A 19,133-nucleotide genomic window follows, 5' to 3' on the forward strand; every position below is an offset into this window, starting at 1 on the left:
AAGAAGTAAATATATTTAATAAGAATAATCTATAACAATTAATACCTAGAGTGTTGACTATGTATTACTCAGGAGAATAAGATTTCTTTGTGCTGTTTTTTTTCAAGCTTTGCTTATTTGGGGATGTAACTCATTCATGGATTATTGCCTAGCTCATATAAGAATCAGAGGTAGAATCTCTAGCAGAGAAGAGGAAAAAGACTTAATTTTAAAAGATAATGTAAATTTTACTTGTTTGAGAAATTTCCTCTTATGCTGAATAAAATGTATTTGTGCATAAATATATATTTAATAATATGTACTATGAATATAAATATGTAATTAATATATAATAAACTCCTCTAATTCTTGTGTGACTTTTAAAAATTAAAAAAAAGAAGTCATTTTTACCACAATGACTAGCCTAGAGATTTTCTTTCTTCTCATTGGCTCTCCCTCTCTAAATGCAAGACTTGAAATAGAGAAAGAAATTGTAAAATGATAACAGATTACTTCTAATTCCCTCACTTTTCTAAGGTTTGACTTTAGTTGGGAGTCCAGTTTCATGGCATGGAGCACATCAAGGAGAAAGAAGTCAAAAAGCAAGTAAAACAATGCTTCTTTGATAGCTACTGCATTAAAGAGAACTTTTACTTCTTAAGAATGATTGGTGGTTAATCTGGTTAAGAAAAGCTGTGGGTGTAACTCCAGTAGAGTATTTGCCACCATATCTAAGACCCTAGATTCAGTCCCCAATGCCACTTAAACCCAAATGAGAATAAACATTAACAAATGGTTGCCTTCCCTGCACTACTTCTTGATCAGGGATATTCAGCCTCCTAGAATGCCTCTTCATAGCCCTATGATATGGCCCAGACAGTTTTTCTTACTATTTCCCTCAAGAGCTCCCAATTTCAGTACTAGATTTCATGTTACCACCTCATGCTTTTTCCTGGAACCTCATTGAGCTTCCCAACAGTCTTTGTGGACAAGCATTCATGTTCTCTTGGCATCCTTACTTATAACCTCCTTGTGCTCTTCAAGCATACTTTAAAATTTTATTACTCTCATTTTAAAGTAAAAGTTATGCTTGAACACGACTCCATCATACCCTGTACCGCCCTCTTACCATCTCTTTTTGGCCATTGCTCTTTTATAAAAGAAACATATCAAGCTGTTTAAGTGTTTCTTTTGAGGCCTCTGTTATTTAGCTGGGCATAAGGAGGAAGTCACCTCCTTCCCTGTTGGGAGGAGTTGGGGCTTATAGCACAGCTTTATCTAGAGAAATCACAAGACTGTTTTTTCTTCAATGTTCAAGTATTTTTACTTGTACATTAGATTGAGATAGTCAAGACTCAGATGATGAATAACTTGGCATTTACCATCAATTCTTCAATTTGAATGTTACAATCTTTAGTCATATTGGTATATAGGTCAATCCTGTCTTATGATGCTCCATTCTGATCAGCACCAGAAAATGAAAATTAGTATGTCTGAAAATTTCCTATTTAAGGTGCAAGTAAAATACACATTGCTGAGAATATTTTTTTATCCTGTTCTACCAGAATATGTTAATAATTCCTTCTTGGACTTGTATAGAATTCCATATAACTGTTATAGACCTTGCTCCAAAGAATTGCTTTGGAATACGAAAGTTCAAGCCTTCTTTTTACTAACTTTATGGTCGTGAGGTGTTTGTTACATCTCTGAACTCAAGCTTTCCTAAACAACCATTAAATGTTGTTGTCTAGATGAAATTTGATGATTTTATTGCATATTAAATTGTTAGACAAAACACCAGACAACTGTGGTGGCATTTGACGCAAAATATCTTCATACGCATGTGAAGTGTTGACTGTATTCCCAAGGAAAAGAAAGCTGTACACTGATTATTAGGCAATTGGAATTAAAATTCTTGGAGAATTGTAAAAAAAAATCAAAGTTCTTAGGTATCTGGGTGCTTAAATACATAAAAGTAGAAATTTTCAAGTAATCATAGAAAATCTAGGCACATTTTATAATAAATTTAAAATTGGAGGAAGAACTAATCACAACAGCTCCCATTTAATGATACCAGCCCTAATACTTCCCAGTTCCAACATCCAATAAACTAATATAACAAAATCATAAAATACCTGTTTTGGTATTCTCACAGGTACAGAAATAATGTCAGAAAAACATTTTGAGTGAGGGCAGTAGAAGAAAAACTAATGAGATATATTTTTAATAATCTGAATTTATGTTACTGAGGACAAAACATAGTATGGAAGCAAAATAATCATCAGTTGGAAAACTCTGTCTTCTTACTCAAGAGTTTTCTTAAAGCCCCTTTCATGTCTTTATTTCTCAGGCTGTAAATGAAAGGGTTCAGCATGGGAGTGACCACTGTGTACATCACTGAAGCAACTATGTTATTGCTGATTGTACTGTTGGATGGGGGAAGAAAATAGAGACCAATAATTGACCCATAATAGAGAGCCACCACTGAGAGATGGGACCCACAAGTGGACAAGGCCTTGCAGATACCCTTGGTTGTAGGAACCTGGAGGATGGTGAAACCAATATGGCCATAAGAGATGATGATGCATAGAAATGGAAGCATAATGGCGGCCAAACCTGCTGTGAAGATTACCAATTGGTTGAGTGATGTGTCAGAACAGGACAACTTGAGCAGGGCACCCAGGTCACAGAAGAAGTGTGGGACAGTGTGGTCAGCACAGAAGGAAAGCTGATCTAGGAGGAGAGTGTGCAAAAGAGCACAAGCAGAAGCTATGACCCAGGACACAGCTACTAGCATGGTGCAACGGCTCTGACTCATGAGGGTGGTGTAATGGAGTGGGTGACAGATGGCTATGTACCTGTCATAGGCCATTGAAGTGATAAGAAAACTGTCCAAGTCAGCAAAGAATATAAAGAAATATGTCTGTGAAACACACTCCTCATAGGTAATGAGTATGTGCTGGTTCTTTACTTTTGTTAACATCTTCGGGACAGTGACAGATGAAAAGGAAATGTCAGTGAAGGCCAAGTGGCTGAGGAAGAAGTACATGGGGGTGTGAAGGCGAGAGTCCAGCCTGATGAGCAGGATGATGAGCAGGTTCCCCAGTACTGTAGTAAGGTACATTGTCAGGAACAGGAAAAAGAAGATGCTCTCCTGCTCTGGTCTGATGGGAAGCCCCAGAAGAAGCAATTCAGATACACTGCTATGGTTCTTGAGCCTCATGCTTGTGTAGCAGCTGGCTACACCTACTGCTTGGGAAGGCTGAAGAAATAAATGATTGTGACATATGATGATAAAGATGTTTATTAGACCTAGGGAATATCTTCCTTTACGTGTTTTTCTTTTATATTTTCCATATGTCTTGCTGCAAATATTGTGGGGGATAAAAATATAGATTTAGCTATAAAGCCACGTTCTTTCTCAGTCTGATCTCAGTCTCTGTAAACAAAATAGTTACAGCCAACATTTACTAAATGTTTTCCTTATATATGATTCTAGCATTATGTGTGCACTAACACATTCAATACTTGTAAATAGATGACCTATATATACACTGTTACCTATAAAAAAGATATGGTTAAAGAAAAATAGTCTTATAGCCAATGAAGTACAACAAAGAGAAGAGGAGTTGTGAACCAATGAGTTTTGACTCTAAGTTTGCTCTGAAGCACAACAATTACTTGGTGTCGAAAATCTAATTACCCTTTATAATTCTGCTTATAATGGTTTTCTTACTTCTGTAAGTCCTGTGTTTCTATGCTTATAGTTAGTAATTAATTGGTTACTAACTGTGGTCTAAACAGAAAACACAATTAATGCATACATAATACCAATAAACTGCTTGATGAGACAGCTGTCACATCCAAGTAAAATCACTAGCGTAGCTTCAGTAAAATGCTTATATCATACCTAGTTCAGCAGTTAGGCTTGACTTTCCTAAAAGTATCTTTTCCAATTGCAAAGAACCACAATGAAAAAATCCAAAAGAAAATTTTAAAACAAATTTTAATACTTTAGTATCTCAAAAATAACCAAGATTTATTTTCTAACATATGTAAATATAAAAATCTATACCTTTAAAGAAGAAAAGGGTTTATGATAGTGTATAAGAGAATATTATTATACCACAGTTATTATAAGAAACAAAGGTAGTTACAAAGGTAAACCAAAAAAGCAGTGGAGGGGAAGAGGGAGCCTAAGCCAAAACAGGCTTTTAATAAAGAATTTGTAATGGATAAAAATTGTCTTATAGATCAGTGTGTAAATAAAGAATGGACTTCTCTATAAGTGGTTCTGAGACAGTTTTCTATCCATATAGCATACAGACAGTATTTTTTTTTTACCTCACATCATACAAAATTCACAGATGGGTTAAAAGATTAAATAGAGAAGCAAAATTTCAGAGGTCTAGAGAAAAGTAGCCTGGTTTCCTCTGCTATGACCAAATGAAAGGAAGAGTATATTTATGAACCAACATAGTTCACTCAGAGAAAATTCATGTCAAAGGATAAGTCCAATGATGTCAGTAAGTAACCAACAGGGTCTATATGTCATTTGGAAGCAGATTCAGAGTATGTGAAACACTCCCATTTAGTCTGCCAGAAACATGTGAGTGACATAGTCTGTTACTTTGTCCTAACGGCTAAACACTGTTCTGCACAGATTCTCAGATCTAGGGCTCAAATCTTACTGCAGAATCTTAACTAATTATAAAAAATGAGTAATGGGGCATTCTTTCTGTTTCTTTCAATTCTTCAGAGGAGTCCATTTTTACCCTCAAAGAAACATGCAAAATCATGCCCTGTGTTCTGTAGTTTCCACTACAGCCTTGAGACTTCCATATCCCAATCCCAAACACCACATCCAGTAGGATGTTTTTATGCAAAATTATTTTAGCAACATAAAAAGATTTTAAAGTTCCAAGTGAAGATTAAGGTTAGAGCAAATATTCCTTAGAGAGAAGCAGGCTTATAACCACATTGTTTCTGAGATGGAATAGATGAAAGTGGTGGAGGGCACCACGAATGAAAGAAAATGGAACTGCGTTTCCCAATGTATGCAGAGTGGAGAGGAAGGAAGAGGTTACAGGCAGAAAGAAAGCAGAGGCTACAGACAGGACAAATTTGCCATCTTAGTTTGGCTCAGATGATTGCCACAGAACTGAGCTGTAAAACAGTTGCACTGATGATAAAAGTATAACAAACACATAATTTACAATAATTTCTATTAAAGTCCTATTCACTTGTTTCAGAAAGAACACTGGTACTTTTTCTTGCATTATATTACAGCAATAGACTGTAGTGAACCTGTGATTCAATTCCAGGACTGTTTATATTCTTTCATCAAAAGCCTCCAGCAAACACATCCACAAGTATGATCATAATTGCCACCTGAAAATACTAAAGAACTTCAGTAAATGTTCAAAGAATTTAAGATTCAGCCACAAATCTGATTTCAAGACTGTTGCCTTGATGATGATATTAATACTAATAAATTGGGTTAGCAACCTTACTCATTAATCGTATAATCTGTTTACTTAGTATATATAGACCAGCTTGTATGATGTATAGTCTCCATCATAGCTTAACATGACTACAAAAATATGTGAGAACCAGAGAGATAGCTCATAGAATAGGATCACTGGGGCTGCCCTTCCAGAGGACCTGGGTTTGAATCCCAGAAGCAACATAAATGTTCACAGCTGTCTGTAACCCTAGTTTCATGGGATCCAACCTCATTGTTTAACTTCTTTAGGCACATGATACATAGATATACATACAGTCTATATATATATATATATATATATATATATATATATATATATATATATATGTATAATTTTAAAATATACAAATTTTAGCTTAACCAATTGACAAATAAGGCTGAAAGAGTACAAGTCATTTACATAAACCCATATACCATGGAAAAGACTGAAAATCATTTAATCCAAAACTTGTCTAATTAAAAAAAATCCATGCTGCCAAGCATTATACTTGATCACTTCTAGAACAGCATACACTGATTAAGAATAGAAACTCCTTTTAAATAAGGGCATTGTATTGATGCATTTGAGGTAATCATAGAGTTTAAGATGTCCACTACTTGACTTATAAATTTTGATGACTGAGAGCTGAAATTTCCTGGTATCCAGACTAAAGGAGATAATATTCCAGTCAATCAAAAAAAACATTTTTATTAACTTTTATTCGTATGTGTACATCTATTTGTATGTGTGTCACATGATCACAGTGTCTATGAGAATCAGAAGAGGGTGTTTGGTTCTTTGTAGCTTGAGTTATAGATAGTTGTGAGCCACCTCATGTTGGTCCTGGGAACCAAACTCAAGTCATCTGGAAAGTCAATAAGAGCTTTTAACTTCAGAACCACCCCTACAGCCTCATGACAAGTTTTCGTAATGGGCTACCTAGTTTCCATCAATAAGTTTAAAGACAATATAAATTCACTGGAAGTAATATGTAGTCACCAAAGTAAATATGTGAAAAGTTGTGGTAAATGTAAGTCACTATATGTTGGTATGTTTTAATTATGCAAAAATCCAGATTATTAATTATTGATGTTCTTACAACTGGGATGTAGATGAAATATTTAAGAACAAGTGGAAAATGGTAAAAATGTTATGACAGAAAATATAAACTTCAAAGAATCATGTTTACTGAAGTTACTTGAGAGTCAGAAAATTTTTCTTGTTTGATTATATTAATCATGCACAAGATTTTATAACCAATCATTAACACAACAACATATATTTTAAATTTAAATTTAACTGGAATTACAGATGATTATGAGCTAAAAAGATAGATTATGATCTATCTTTTTAACCCCAACTTCTTCCACAGGTCTGTATGACTAGTTACAGATAACACACACACACACACACACACACACACACACACACACACACACACATTGTAATGTTCTTTGGTAGAACATCCAAATACTGCCCTTACCAAGCTCAGTGACAGATAATCAAATGTTGCCAATTCCACGAATTTGTTATTTATGTTCTTCAAAAGACTTAGAGCCAGAGTGGACAGAGAAGTCATAATATCATGTCTAACATGAGGAAGAGGCACACTCTCTTTTCACCAGCTCCAAGGCAGTAACAGAAGGATTTCTCTTTTACAGTTGGTTTGTGAACCCAGGAGAGCACTGACACAGTTTCTGGTGAGAAACAATTTGGGAGCAATCACTGTGTTCTTCTTAGTATTCCCTGTGGACATGAACATTTGCTAGATACAAAGATAACCAGTTTCTTTGGGAATATAGATATGTATCTAATCATTTTCAGATTAATTTAGTCAATAATTTTTTATCCATTTGTTTATTTACACATATCCATCATAACAATTCTTGAGGTGGATATTTGTCAAGATTTTACTGAGCTTGAGAATGGTTCAAAAAACTCTCAAGTGAGTTTTCAAATCCAGACACATCAACTTCAGAGTGAAAGGGTAGATACCGTTATAACACAGTAACTCCCCTTTAACCATGGGCTCTAGAGCACATGAGATCATTCTTCCTACGTTTAATCTGGAACTGGGAGGAGAACTGCTACTAGTCTATAAGGGATCACAAACACTTGCCAAAAAACAGAATTTTTCTTACTAGAGAAACATTTGAATAAATGTAAATAGTTTTCTCTCTTTTTTACCTTCAATTGTTAACATATTTTAATGATGCATAGATTTAATTCTCAGGAATTAATACATAAATATGCATATTGAAGACTACATGCTTAATTTTTCTCCATAATTTTTATTTTTATTCATAAATCATCCCAATTGCAGCTTCTCTCCCTCCTTTTCTCCCAGCCCCACCCTTTCTAATCCCTTTCTACATTACCCCGTTCACATTTTCTCAGAAAAGGGGAAGCCCCATTTGGGTACTACTGAACCCTGGACAGGATTAAGCACCTGCTGGCCCATTGAGGCCCAGCCAAGCAGACCAGTTAGGGGAAGGGGATCCAATGGCATATAACAGAGTCAGAGACAGCCCCAGCTCCAATTGTTAGGGAACCCACATGAAGATCAAGCTACACATTTGCTACAAATGAATGGGGCTTAGGTCCAGCCCCTGAAGTCTCTTTTGTTGGTGGTTCAGTCCCTATGAGGCTCCATGGGCCCAGGTAGGTTGATTCTGTAGTTGCTCGTGTAGTGTCCTTGACTACTCTGGCTGGCTCTTCCAAAGGATTCCCCTAGTTCTTCCTGATGTTTGGCTATGGGTCTTTCCATCTGTTTCCATCTGGCATTGGATAAACTCTCTCAGTAAAAAGTTATGCTAGATTCATCTCTGCAAGCATAGCACAGTATCATTAATAGTGTCAGGTGTTGGCTCTTGCTCATGGTATGGGTCTCGAAGTTGGTCCAGACATTGGTTCGATATTCCCTGAGACCATGTTCCATCTTTATTCATGCACATCTTACAGGAAAGACAAATTTGAAGATTTTGTATGGGTTGATATTCCCCTCCTTCCAGTCTAAGTCCTACCTGGCTACAGAACATGGCCACTTCAGTCTCTATATCCCATGCTGGAAGGAATCTCAGCTAGGGTCACCCACATAGATACCACATAGCATCTCTCATCCCAGGTCTCCAGATGTTCCCAGAGATGCCTCCCCACCAACATCCATTTTCACTCTCAGCCCTCCCATGACTCCCTCCTGCTATGTCTGATTGCTAGCCTCACACCCTTCCTTACCCATTCGACCATCCAGTTCCCTCTCTTCATCCACATATTAGGATATTTTATTTTTCTTTCTGATTGCCATTCACACATCCTCCCATGAGACCTCATTATTACTCAGTTTCTTTGGGTTTATGAGTTGTATTATGGTTATCCTGAACTTTATGGCTAATGTCCAATTATAAGGTTGTACATATAATATGTGTCGGTCTGGGTCTGTGTTACCTCACTGAGGATGTTTCATTGAGTTGCCTGCAAAATGCATGATGTCTTTATTTTTTAGTAACTTAGTAGTAATCCATTTTGTATGTGTGCCACATTTTCCTTTATACATTCTTCAGTTGAGAGACATCTATTTTTGCCATTATGAATAAAGATGCTATGAACATAGTTGAGTAAGTATCCCTGTGATAAAGTGAGGAATGTTTTGGGTATATTCTCAGAAGTGTTATAGCTGGGTCTCAGGGTAGAACTATTCCCCATTGTCTGAGAAACTGCCAAACTGATTCCAAAGTGGTTGTACAAATTTGCACTCCCACCAACCATGGAGAAGTGTTCACCTTGCTCCACATACTTGTTAGCACATGCTGTCACTTGAGGTTTTAATCTTAGCCATTCTCATGGGTGTAAGATAGAATCTCAGAGTGGTTTTGAATTACATTTCCCTGATGTCTAAAGAATGTTGAATATTTCTTTAAGTGTTTCTTTGTCATTCCAAGTTCTACTGTTGAGAATTCTCAGCTTAGTTCTTTACATCATTTATTTATTTACTCATTCATTCATTCATTCATTCACTTTATATCCTGATTGCTAACCCCCATCCTGGTCCTCCATCATGCAGATCCTCCCCTCATTTCAGCCTTCTCTTCTCCTCTGAGAAGGAAGATGACCTGAGTTTCACCCCCCCCCCTTAGTAAATCAAGTCACTAGGATAGGCACATCATCTCCCACTGAGGCCAAACAAAATGGCCAAGTTAGGGAAAAAGGATCCACAAGCAGGCAACAGGGTCAATGACATGCCCCATTCCAGTTGCTGGAAGCCCACATGAAGACCAAGCTGCACATCTGCTACATATTGTGCAAGGGGTGTAGATCCAGCCCATGTATGCTCTTTAGTTGGTTGATTTTTTTTTTGGACTTCCTGTGGTGTCCTTGTCCTCTTTGGGTCTCCTCAGTACTTCTCTAATCTTTACCTCAAGACATCCAGAGGTCCATCTAATGTTTGGCCAAGTGTAGGTCTCTACATCTGCTTCCATAGGCTGCTGGGTAAAGCCTGGGTAGAACTGTCAGAGGACAGTTATGATAGGCTCCTGTCTGCAAGCATAACACAGTATCATTAATAATGTCAGAGATTGTTTCCAGCACATGGTTTGGGTGTCAATTTGGGTTGGTCATTGTCTGGCCATTCCCTCTGTCTCTCCCCTGTCTTAATCCCTGCATATCTTGTAAGTAGAACATATTTGGGCCAAAGGTTTTGTGAGAAGGTAGTTGTCCTTATCTCTCTACTGGGTGTCCTGTCTGGTCACAGGAAGTAGTCACTTCAGGATCCACATCCCACATTGCTAGGAATCTTGGCTAGTGTTGCTCCAACAGACACCCTGTTTGCATGAGTATGTTGGCTTTCTGTTGTTTCTTTTGATTTTGAAGTCCAGCTTCAATCTATGGTAGAATTGAGATGAAAATTTGGTTGATTATTTCTTTGATAAATATAACCATCCCTCCCCTTCTGCTTTGATTAATTTTGGTTGAAAATCAATTTTATTATATATTATAATGGCTACTCCAGATTGCTTTTGAAGTTTGTTTCCTTGAAAACCTTTTGTCCAGCTCTTCTCTATGAGGTAATATTTATCTTTATTGCTGAGATATGTGTTTGGCTCTTTGTTTGTTTGTTTTTGTTTTTTATGTAACATAATGATAGATCCTATTTTTGCATTTATCCTGTTAGCCTATGTCTTTTTACTGGTGAATTGAATTCATTGATGTTGAGAAATATTAATGACCAATGATTATTAATTCCTGTTGTTGAGATGGTGGTTGTGATGATTTAAATATGCTTTGCTTTTGAAGTGGCACTATTTGAAGGTGTAGCCTTGTTGGAGTAGGTGTGGCTTTGTTGGAGGAAGTGTGTAACTGTAGACATGAAATTTAAGACCCTCATCCTAGCTACCTGGAAGTCAGTCTTCTCCTAGTGGCCTTTAAATGAAGATGTAGAGTTCTCAGGTCCTCCTGCTACAAGTTCAGTAGACTGAACCTCTGAACCTGTAAGCCAGCCCAAATTAAATGTTGTCTTCATAAGAGTTGCCTTGGTAGGAAGCAACAATTATTTTTACTTAATATCTCTTAACATCAATAGACTCAATTCTCCAGTAAAAAGATGTAGACTATCAGACTGGATATATCAAGAGGACCAAGAATTTTGCTGCATACAGGAAACACACCTCAATGATAAAGACAGATACTAACTCAGAGTAAAAGAATGGAAAACAAATTTTTTAAAGCAAATGGTCCCAGGAAACAAGCTAGAGTAGCCATCCTAATATCAAATAAAATCGACTTTCAACCAAAAGTACTAAAAAAAAAAAAAAGATAACGAAGGACACATCAGACTTATGAAAGGAAAAATGTACCAAGATGAACTCTCAATTCTGAACATCTATGCCCAAATGCAAAAACACACATCTACATAAAAGAAACTTTATTAAGCTAAAAGGACACATTTCACCTCACACAATAATACTGGTGGGGTTTCAACACCCACTCTCAGCAATGGACAGATCTAAATGAAACAGAAACTAAACAGAGAAACAATGAAATTAACAGAAGTTAGGAAGCAAATGGATTTAACAGATATCAATAGAACATTTCATTCTAAAACAAAAGAATATATCTTTTTCTTATGGGAACTTCTTCATATAATTGATCACAAAACAGGCTTCAACAGATACAAAAAGATTGAAAAAATCCCTTGCATTCTATCAGATCACCATGGACTAAGGATGGTCTTGAATAATGACAAAAACAATGGAAGGCCCACATACACATGGAAACTGAACGATGTTCTACTCAATGATGACTTGGTCAAGGAAGAAATAAAGAAATTAAAGACTTTTTAGAATGCAATGAAAATGAGGACACATCATACCAAAACTTGTGGGACTCCATGAAAGCAGTGCTAAGAGGAACACTCATAGCTCTAAGTGCCTACAAAAAGAAACTGGAGAGAGCATACACTAACAACTTGACAGCATACTTGAAAGCTCTAGAACAAAAAGAAGCAAATATACCCAAAAGGATTAGATGGGAGCAAATAATCAATCTCAAGGCTGAAATCAACCATGTAGAAATAGAAAGAACTATACAAAATATCAACAAAAGCAGGAGCTGGTTTTTTGAAAAAATCAACAAGATATATAAACCCTTAGCCAGACTAACCAGAAGGCACAGAGACAGTATCCAAGTTAATAAAATCAGAACTGAAAAGAAAGACATAACAACAGAAACTGAAAAAGTTTTAAAAATCATCAGATCCTACTACAAAGGCCTATACTCAACAAAACTGAATAATCTGGATGAGATGGACAATTTTCTAGGCAGATACCAGGTACCAAAGTTAAATCAGAAGAAAATAAACCAACTAAAAAGTCACACAACACCTAAAGAAATAGCAGCAGTCATTAACAGTCTCCTCACCAAAAAAAGCCCAGGACCATATGGTTTTAGTGCAGAATTCTGTCACTCCTTCAAGGAAGACCTAATACTGAACCTCTGAACCTGTAAGCCAGCCCAAATTAAATGTTGTCTTCATAAGAGTTGCCTTGGTAGGAAGCAACAATTATTTTTATTTAATATCTCTTAACATCAATAGACTTAATTCTTTTCAAACAATTCCACAAAATAGAAACACAAGGAGTACTACTCAATTCATTCTACAAAACTACAATCACGCTTAAACCTAAACCTCACAAAGACCCAACAAAGAGAACTTCAGACCAATCTTCCTTATGAATATCAATGCAAAAATACTCAATAAAATTTTTTCAAACTGAATCCAAGAACAAATCAAAACAATCATCCACCATGATCAAGTAGCCTTTACTCCAGGAATTCAGGGATGGTTCAATATTCAGAAATCAATCAATATAATCCACTGTATAAACAAACTCAAAGAAACAAAACTACATGATCATCTCACTAGATGCTGAGAAAGCATTTGACAAAATTCAACATCCCTTCATGTTAAAAGTCTTGGAGCCAGGCGGTGGTGGCGAGCACCTTTAATCCCAGCACTTGGGAGGCAGAGGCAGGTGGATTTCTGAGTTCGAGGCCAGCCTGGTCTACAGAGTGAGTTCCAGGTCAGCCAGGCTTACACAGAGAAACCCTGTCTCGAAAAACCAAAAAATAAAAATAAAATAAAATAAAAAAGTCTTGGAAAGATCAGAAATTCAAGGCCCATACCTAAACATAGTAAAAGCAATATACAGCAAGCCAGTAGCCAACAGCAAACTAAATGGAGAGAAACTTGAAGCAATCCCACTAAGATCAGGGACTAAACAAGGCTGCACACTCTCACCTTACCTATTGAATATAGTAATGGAAGTCCTAGGGATACAAATAGGAAAGGAAGAAGTCAAAATTTCACTATTTGCAGATGATATGATAGTATACTTAAGTGACTCAAAAACTTCCACCAGAGAACTCCTAAACCTGATAAACAACTTCAGCAAAGTGGCTGGATATAAAATCAACTCAAACAAATCAGTAGCCATCCTATACTCAAAGGATGAACAGGCTGAGAAAGAAATTAGGGAAATGACAACTTTCACAATAGTCACAAATAATATAAAATATATTGGAGTGAATCTAACCAAGCAAATGAAAGATCTGTATGACAAGAACTTTAAGTCTCTGAAGAAAGAAATAGAAGAAGATCTCAGAAGATGGAAAGATCTCCCATGCTCCTGGATTGGCAGGATTAACTTAGTAAAAATGGCCATCTTGCCAAAAGCAATCTATAGATTCAATGCAATCCCCATCAAAATTCCAAATCAATTATTCATAGAGATAGAAAGAGCAATTTGCTAATTCATTTGGAATAACAAAAATCCAGGATAGTGAGAACTATTCTCAACAATAAAAGAACTTCTGGAGGAATCACCATCTTTGACCTCAAACTGTACTACACAGTGATAGAGATAACACTGCATGGTATTGGAACAGAGACAGGCAGAAAGATCACTGGAATAGAATTGAAGATCCAGAAATGAACCCACACACCCATGGTCACTTGATCTTTGACAAAGGAAATAAAAACATCCAGTGGGAAAAGGACAGCATTTTCAACAAATGGTGCTGGTTCAACTAGAGGACAACATGTAGAAGAATGCAAATTGATCCATTCTTATGTCCTTGTACAAAGCTCAAGTCCATGTGGATAAAGAACCTCCACATAAAACCAGGTACACTGAAACTAATAGAAGAGAAGGTGGGGAAGAACCTTGAATACTTGGGCACAGGAGAAAAGTTCCTGAACAGAACACCAATGACTTATGCTCTAAGATCAAGAATTGACAAATGGGACATTATAAAATTGCAAAGCTTCTGTAAGGGAAAGGATACTGTCAATAGGACCAAAATGGCAACCAACAGACTGGGAAAAGATCTTTAACAATCCCACATCCAATAGAGGGCTAATATCCAATATTTACAAAGAACTCAAGAAATTAGACTCCAGACAATCAAATAACTCTATTTGCCTTTTCCATTTTCTTTTACAGTTGTGTCAATGTTTTCCATGGTATCTTCTGCACATGAATTTCTCTCTTCTATCTCTTGTATTCTGTTGGTGATGCTTGCATCTATGACTCCTGATCTCTTTCCTAGGTTTTCTATCTCCAGTGTAGTCTCCCTTTGAGATTTCTTTATTGTTTCTACTTCCTTTTTTAGATCCTGGATGGTTGTGTTTAATTCCTCCACCTGTTTGATTGTGTTTTCTTGCAATTCTTTAAGGGATTTTTGTGTTTCCTCTTTAAGGGATTCTACCAGTTTACCTGTGTTCTCCTGTACTTCTTTAAGGGAGTTATTTATATCCTTCTTAAAGTCCTCTATCATCATCATGAGAAGTGATTTTAATTCTGAATTCTGCTTTTCCGGTGTGATGAAGTGTCCAGGGTTTTCTATGGTGGGAGAACTGGGTTCTGATGATGCCAAGTAACTTTGCTTGCTGTTGCTTACATTCTTGCTCTTTCCTCTTGCCATCTGGTTAACTTTAGTGCTACCTGCACTCACTGTCTCTGGCTTGAGCCTGTCTTTCCAGTTATCTTGCTTGTGTCAGAACTCCTCAGAGTCCAGATGTCTCTGTTATCCTGTGATCCTTTGTTCTAGTTGCTCTGAGTGCAGTGGCTCCTCTAGGATGTCTCAGGATATGGTGTCTCCACAGTAGCAAACCAGCTAGGTGTCTGCTGCTCTGAGCTTAGCAGCTCCTCTAGAATGTCTCAGGGTATGGTGTCCACTGCTCTGAGTGCAGTGGCTCCTCTAGGATGTCTCAGTATATGGTGTCTTCATGGGAGCAGACCAGCTAGGTATCTGCCCCAGCCACAAGGACCAAGTGAGGGGTGGAAGGGGCATAGCTGTCTCCTTAGAGGTCTTCCAGAGTCTGACATATTCAGAGGATGCTCACAGATAACCATTGAACTGTTCAAGGGGTTCCCAATGGAGGAGTTAGAGAGAAGATTGAAGGAGCTGAAAAGATTTGAGTCTCCATGAGGAGAGCAACAATACTCCAGAGCTCCCAGGGACTAAACCACCAGCCTGGGAGCACAAAGGGAGGGACCCATGACTCCAGCTGTATATGTAGGTGAGGATGGCCTTGTGGAGCATAGGTGGGAAAAAAAGATCCTTGGTCTTATGAAGGCTGGATGCCAAGTGTGGGAGAATTCGAGAGTGGGGAGGTGGGGGTGGTGGGGAGTAGGTGGGGGCACATCCTTATAGAAGCAGGAGGAGAGGGGATGGGATAGAGGGGTTTCTGGGTGGCAGAGTGTGGGGAAATGGGGTAAGGAGATAACATCTGAAATGTAAATAAAATATCCAATAAAAAAATTGAAAAAAAAAGAGTTGCCTTGGTCACTGTGTCTGTTCACAGCAATAAAACCCTAAGTAATTCAGTCCTGTTAGGGTGTGTGTGTGTGTGTGTGTGTGTGTGTGTGTGTGTGTGTACACACTATCTCTCCCCTCATTTTTTCACTTGTGTGGAATCATTTATTTCCTGTGTTTTCTTATATGTAGGTAACCTTCTTGTTTTGGAGTTTTCTTCCAAGTGTTCTGTCATGCTAGATTTTTTTTTTTATAGATATTGTCAAGTTTAGTATTGTCTTGCAATATCTTGTTTTCTCCATTCATAGAGATTAAGAGTTTTGCTGAGTACAGTAGGTTAGGTTGGATCTGTGGTTTCTTAAAGGCTATAAGACATAATCTATCCAGGCTTTTCTAGCTTTACAGTCTCTGTTGACGAGTCAGGTATAATTCTGATAGGTCTGCCTTTGTTCCTTGCAGCTCTTAATAATCTTTGTTCTGTAGATTTTGTGTTATGATTATGACACAGAAGGACGTTCTTTTCTGGTACAATCTAATTGGTGTTCTGTATGCTTCTTATATATTTATATATTTATATATTTATATTTATATATTTATTAAATATTTATGTATTTATTCTTATATATTTATATCTCTTTTTTAGGTTAGTGAAATTTTCTTCTATAATTTTGTTGAAAATATTTTTCAGTCATTTAAGCTGTGAGTCTTCACCTCTTCCTATTATTCTTAGTTTGGGTCATTTTATGGTATCCCTGATCTCCTGGATGTTTTATTCAGGAACTTTTTTTATTTACCATTTTCTTTGACTAATGTATGAGTTTTATCTTTCATATCTCTACTCCTGAGATGCTCTTTTTTATCTCTCATATTCTGATGGTGATACTTGCATCTATTGTTACTGTGCTCTTTCCTATGTTTTCTATCCTCAGGATGCCCTCAGATTGTGTTTTGTTATTGTTTCTATTTCCATTCTCAAGTCTTGAACAGTTTTATTCATTTATTTCACCTGTTTAATTCTATTTTCTTGTCTTTCTCTAAGGGATTAATTAGTTTTCTCTTTAAATGCCTCTACTATTTGATTATATTTTCCTGTATTTCTTTGAGGGATTTATTCAGGTTTTTTTTTTCTTCAAAGGCATCTATCATCCTTATAAAGTTGGATTTGAATCATTTTCTTGTGCTTCTCTTAGCTGTGTTAAGATATTCAAGGCTTAATGAATTGGGATAGCTTTTCTCTAAAAGTGCCACATTGCATGGTTTTTATTTGTGTTCTTACTCAGGCCTTTAGCCATCTGGTTGTCTCTGGATGTTTCTTGTAGAGCAGGTATGAAGAAGGTAGGTCTACTCTGAATGTTCTTTTTGAAGCAAGCCTCCTGTGGGCAGCCTTGGAATGGCTGTTCTTGGTGTAGCAGGCCTAGATGTTCCTTGTTTGGTAAGCCTGATAGAGACCAGCAGAATGGTGGCCAGACAGCTGACTTCCAAGGAGAGCCCACAGCTGTCTTAGGGCAGCCTGTGCATGTCCCAGGTTCCAGCAAGCGAATTGAGAGAAAGGTATCAAACTTGGTTGTTCCTTGTTTTTCAGGCCTGATGATGAATGAAACAGCCATGGCCAAACAACGGAGCTTCAGGGAGAATCCACTTCTGGCTTGGGACATCTGGGCCTACATACTTAATTTCCTAAAAATTAAATTCTTTTTTGAGAATTTTATATATATGATTATATATGATTTTATATATGATTATATATGATTTTATATATGATTACTGTATATCATTTCCATCTCCTTTTACTTCGTTTCAATTCCTCTCATGGCTCCTACCTGGTTAACTGTCAAATTCATGAGCTCTTCATATTTGATAATTGTTGCACACATTATGTATCATAATACATATACAACTGACTGACATAGCATGTACATGTGATCAAAGATAACCACTTGATATTAGATAAGATATGGGAGGGCTTGTTCTTGGACAAAACTGATTCTTCCTTTCTCAGCTGCTATTAACTTTCTGTAGCTCCAAATCTAAGAGTGTGGCCTTGCAAAATCCCCTACCATGTTGCCATATGTGATAGCTTGATTAAGAATGGCACCCATAGAAACATATATTTGAATCCTTTGTCATTAGGGAGTAGTGCTACTTGACAATGATTAGAAGGCATGGCCTTTTTGAGTAGGTGTGGCTTTGTTGAAAGAAGTCTCAAGAAGAGTAGACTTTGAAGTTTCAAGTGCTCTAGCCTGGTCTAATGTCTCTCTCCTCCTATTGTTGCTAGTCTGGATGTAAAACTCTTAGCTCTTCTTCAAAACCATCTCTGCCTATTTGCTACCATGTTTCCCACCATAATAATAGACTAAACCTCTGAAACTGAAAAGCTGCACTAATTAAGTATTTTTCTTTATAATTGTTGTGATAATCATGCTGTCTTTTCACAGCAGTATAACTTAAACTAAGACAGAAATTTTTACCAGGGACTGGAGAATTTTTGTGATAGGCCTGATCATGTTTCCCCTTGAAGTAATTTGGACTTTGGGTCATTAGAAAAGCAGTAGAATGCTTCAAAGTTGCTTAACAGGCAATACTAATAAAAATAGTGGTGTTGGGAGGGATTTGAACTGTGGAAAAATGGCTCTAGTGGGCCAGATCTGGGATAGGACCCAGAGGCTAGATATCCTGGAGACCTAGGATTTAAAATGATTTCTAATAATATTTTCCTATATTCATAGATTGGTATCTAGCCCAATTGCCATTAGACAGGCTTCATCTAGCAATTGATGGAAATATTTTCAGAGACTCCAAGTCAAACATTAGGTGGAAGAGAGGAAAGAAAGTTTATAGGAGCCAAAAACTTCTACAGAATCAATTAACCTGGCTCATAGGAACTCACAGAGACTGAATTGGCAACCAGGGAGCCTCAGTGGTACTGACCTAGGACATCTGCCCACATGTTACAGTTGTGTAGCTAAGTCTTCTTATGGGACTCTGAACAGTAGGAACAGATGATGTCTCTTATCTTGTTGCCTGCTTTTGGGATCATTTCCTCCTACAGGTTTGCCTCGTCTAGCCTTAATAGGAGAGAAGGTGCATAGTCTTACTATAATTTAATATGTCACGGCTTGTTGATATTCATGGGAGGCCTCCACTTTTCCAAAGAAAAGTAGAGAAAGAGGGGATATTGGGAAGGAGAGACTTTATTTTTTATTATATATATATATATATATATATATATAATAAAAATATATTATATATTTTTATTATATATAATATTTATTATATATGTGTATATATACATATATATAATAAAAAGGAGAAGGGGAGTTAAGAAATATAGTGTTCAATTCCATACTGAACTGCTAA

At 36.9% G+C, this 19,133-nt stretch overlaps 1 protein-coding gene across 1 annotated transcript; it reads right to left on the reverse strand.

Moving 5' to 3' along the window:
* Positions 1-1,392: 1,392 nt before the first annotated feature.
* Positions 1,393-3,387, reverse strand: LOC117704032 (olfactory receptor 1J1). Its single transcript, XM_034495991.2, has one exon. It carries the CDS (start codon positions 3,200-3,202, stop codon positions 2,261-2,263), a length of 942 nt encoding a protein of 313 aa, XP_034351882.1. The 5' UTR covers positions 3,203-3,387; the 3' UTR covers positions 1,393-2,260.
* Between the last annotated feature and the right edge of the window lie 15,746 nt (positions 3,388-19,133).

The sequence above is a fragment of the Arvicanthis niloticus genome, chromosome 2 (assembly GCF_011762505.2).
Source record: "Arvicanthis niloticus isolate mArvNil1 chromosome 2, mArvNil1.pat.X, whole genome shotgun sequence".
Taxonomy (NCBI): Eukaryota; Metazoa; Chordata; class Mammalia; order Rodentia; family Muridae; genus Arvicanthis; species Arvicanthis niloticus.